General features: G+C 33.7%; 1 protein-coding gene across 1 annotated transcript; it reads left to right on the forward strand.

The window, feature by feature from the left end:
* The first annotated feature begins 682 nt into the window (after positions 1–682).
* LOC107950111 (fasciclin-like arabinogalactan protein 7) lies at positions 683–1,918 on the forward strand. Its single transcript, NM_001327563.1, has 2 exons — positions 683–718; positions 892–1,918. Exon 2 carries the CDS (start codon positions 947–949, stop codon positions 1,736–1,738), a length of 792 nt encoding a protein of 263 aa, NP_001314492.1. The 5' UTR covers positions 683–718; positions 892–946; the 3' UTR covers positions 1,739–1,918.
* The last annotated feature ends 657 nt before the right edge of the window (positions 1,919–2,575 follow it).

Genomic DNA, 2,575 nt, shown 5'->3' on the forward strand with positions numbered 1-2,575 from the left:
ATTTGAAACCATATATATTTGAAAACTTTTTCAAAGAAAAATAAAAAATTACTTTAGTATGATAAACTTGAATAATTAATTAATTAATTTAAGTCTCAAAAATTATTATTCTAGAAAATTTATTTTTTAACTTTTTTATATATTTTTTAGAATTTTTTTCTGAAATTTTTATAATTTTTTAAAAATATAAATTTTGGAATTTTTATAAATATTTTAAAATTTTAAAATTATTTTGAATTATTTTATAATTTTTGTTAAAGAGAGAGACCAATTTACTCATTTTCAAACTTGACAATGACCAAAAGGGTATTTATGTCAATCTATTATTCAAATTATTCGAATTGTAAAATTCAACTCGACTTGAATAACTCGATTCAATTAACTCAAAATTCAAAAGAAAATTTAATTTTTTCAAATCAAATAAAATTTTACCCACCCCTAAAACACCCATATCTAATCCTATATATGGTTTTCAAATATTTTCTTTTAATCATGGTTAGTTTTTTTGTTAATTTTCTATACCTACTTTTTACCTTAAACTTCACATCCATTTAATCACCAACAATTGGTATAACCCCACACGTTGTTTTCTTTCTGTTTATATCTTACAACTTACAACCAAAACATCCACACTACACACACATATATATATTCATTCCAATCTGCTAAATTGGTATCCAAAACTACTCAACTTTCTCTCTGAATTCCTCCAAGTTAGGTTAGTGTTTTCCATTTGCATTTTTGTGTTAAAAGTTGTTTCTCTTGAGAGTTCTAAATGCATGTCTATGTTTTGAAATGGGGTTTACTTTTTGTCTTTTGTTCATAATGTAAATTTATTGGATATTTTGCTGTTTATCTGCAATGTAATTGCCAATGATTTGATTCTTGTAGGAGTTTGGAGAGTGGTCACCGCTGAAGCAAAACAAATTTCTTGGGGGAAAAGAAAATGGAGTTTTCCATGATTTTTATGATTAGCTTCTCTGTATTGATTTTGTGCTCCTCACTGGCATATGGTCAAGTTGCAATGAGCACAAACCCGACACCGTCACCCTCACCAGCACCGGCACCGACACCGGCATACACAAATATCAAAGACTTACTCTCTGTGGCAGGTCCATATCACAAGTTCCTGGGCTACCTCGAGTCGACTAAATTAATCGACACGTTCCAAATCCAAGCCAACAACACGGTTGAAGGCATTACGATTTTCGTACCGAAAGACAGCGCATTCAAGGCTCTTACGAAGCCTTCATTGTCAAATCTAACTGATGATCAGTTCAAATCAGTGCTCCTTTACCATGCCTTGCCACGATACTATGCCCTTGCGGACTTCAATGACCTAAGTGAGAAAGGCCCTATTAGTACACTTGCTGGTGGCCAATACACTTTGCAATTCAACGATGAGTCTGGTACCGTCCGCCTCGATTCCGGATGGAGCAAAACAAAAGTCACTAGCGCAGTACATACGTCCAAGCCAGTCGCAGTCTATCAAATCGATAAGGTCCTTCTTCCGGAGGCCATTTTCGGGACCGACATACCTCCGACACCTGCACCTGCCCCGGCTCTTGGTATTGGCCCATCAGCTGACACTCCATCAGCAGCAAAATCCGAAGAAACTGGTTCCTCATCAAAGCCTTCGTTTTCGGGTTCATCATCTCCTAGGATCATGATGAACTCGGGCATTTGGACTCAGCTGGTTTTGGCATTCTTAGGTGGATGGCTGGTTCTCTTTTTCTGAGACGTTATAATTTTATGTTGAAAGGGGGGCACATATGGGGTTCTCAATTTTCTGTGATTTTTAGACCCCATTTTCTTTCATATATATGTTACTGTGTGTTATTATAAAAAGAATGTTATTGTGTGTTAAGAATATGGTTGTGTTATAATTACCATTTCAATTTTAATGGAGTTTTGCCTTAAATCTCTGTTTTTCACTTGTTCATACTTGTTTCTAAGTTTGGCCCCATCTATAACTATTTGGCGAGTGAGAGCTTAGGAAAGAAAACTCCTAGCAGGGGGCGAAGCAGAAAAAACTTTAAGAAAATTAAATTATCAATTTTTTTTAAGGGTTAAAATGTAACCGGGTAAACTACACCATTAGTTACTAAATTATGGTTAAGTTTTTATTTTGGTAACTAAACTATTCAAAAGTTTTCATTTAAGCCATTGGTTTAAACCGATGCTATATGGATTTCTCTGTTCGCACTACTTGTACCAATCGAAAACTCACTTTCCCCTTCTCTTCTATAGTTTAGATTTTTTTTATGAAATAACTTTGGATATCGCAAATTTGAGAACTAAAATTCAAACAACTATTTTCTCCGATCAGATCGACTTGGATTTAAGGTATGCTCTTTTACTCATCAATGGTAACTAATCCAATCAAATCGTCACTAGGAGCTCGCTGGTGGAACTTTTTTTTTAAGAAAAAAACTTAACAACTCATTGACTTAAATAAAAACTTTCGAATAGTTCAGTGACCAAATTGTAACTTTTTTTCAATTAAGTGGCCAAAACGAAAATTTACCCATAATTTAGTGACTAGTTGTATAGTTACCCAATACAATTTTATGAT

The sequence above is a fragment of the Gossypium hirsutum genome, chromosome A08 (genome assembly GCF_007990345.1).
Source record: "Gossypium hirsutum isolate 1008001.06 chromosome A08, Gossypium_hirsutum_v2.1, whole genome shotgun sequence".
Classification (NCBI taxonomy): domain Eukaryota; kingdom Viridiplantae; phylum Streptophyta; class Magnoliopsida; order Malvales; family Malvaceae; genus Gossypium; species Gossypium hirsutum.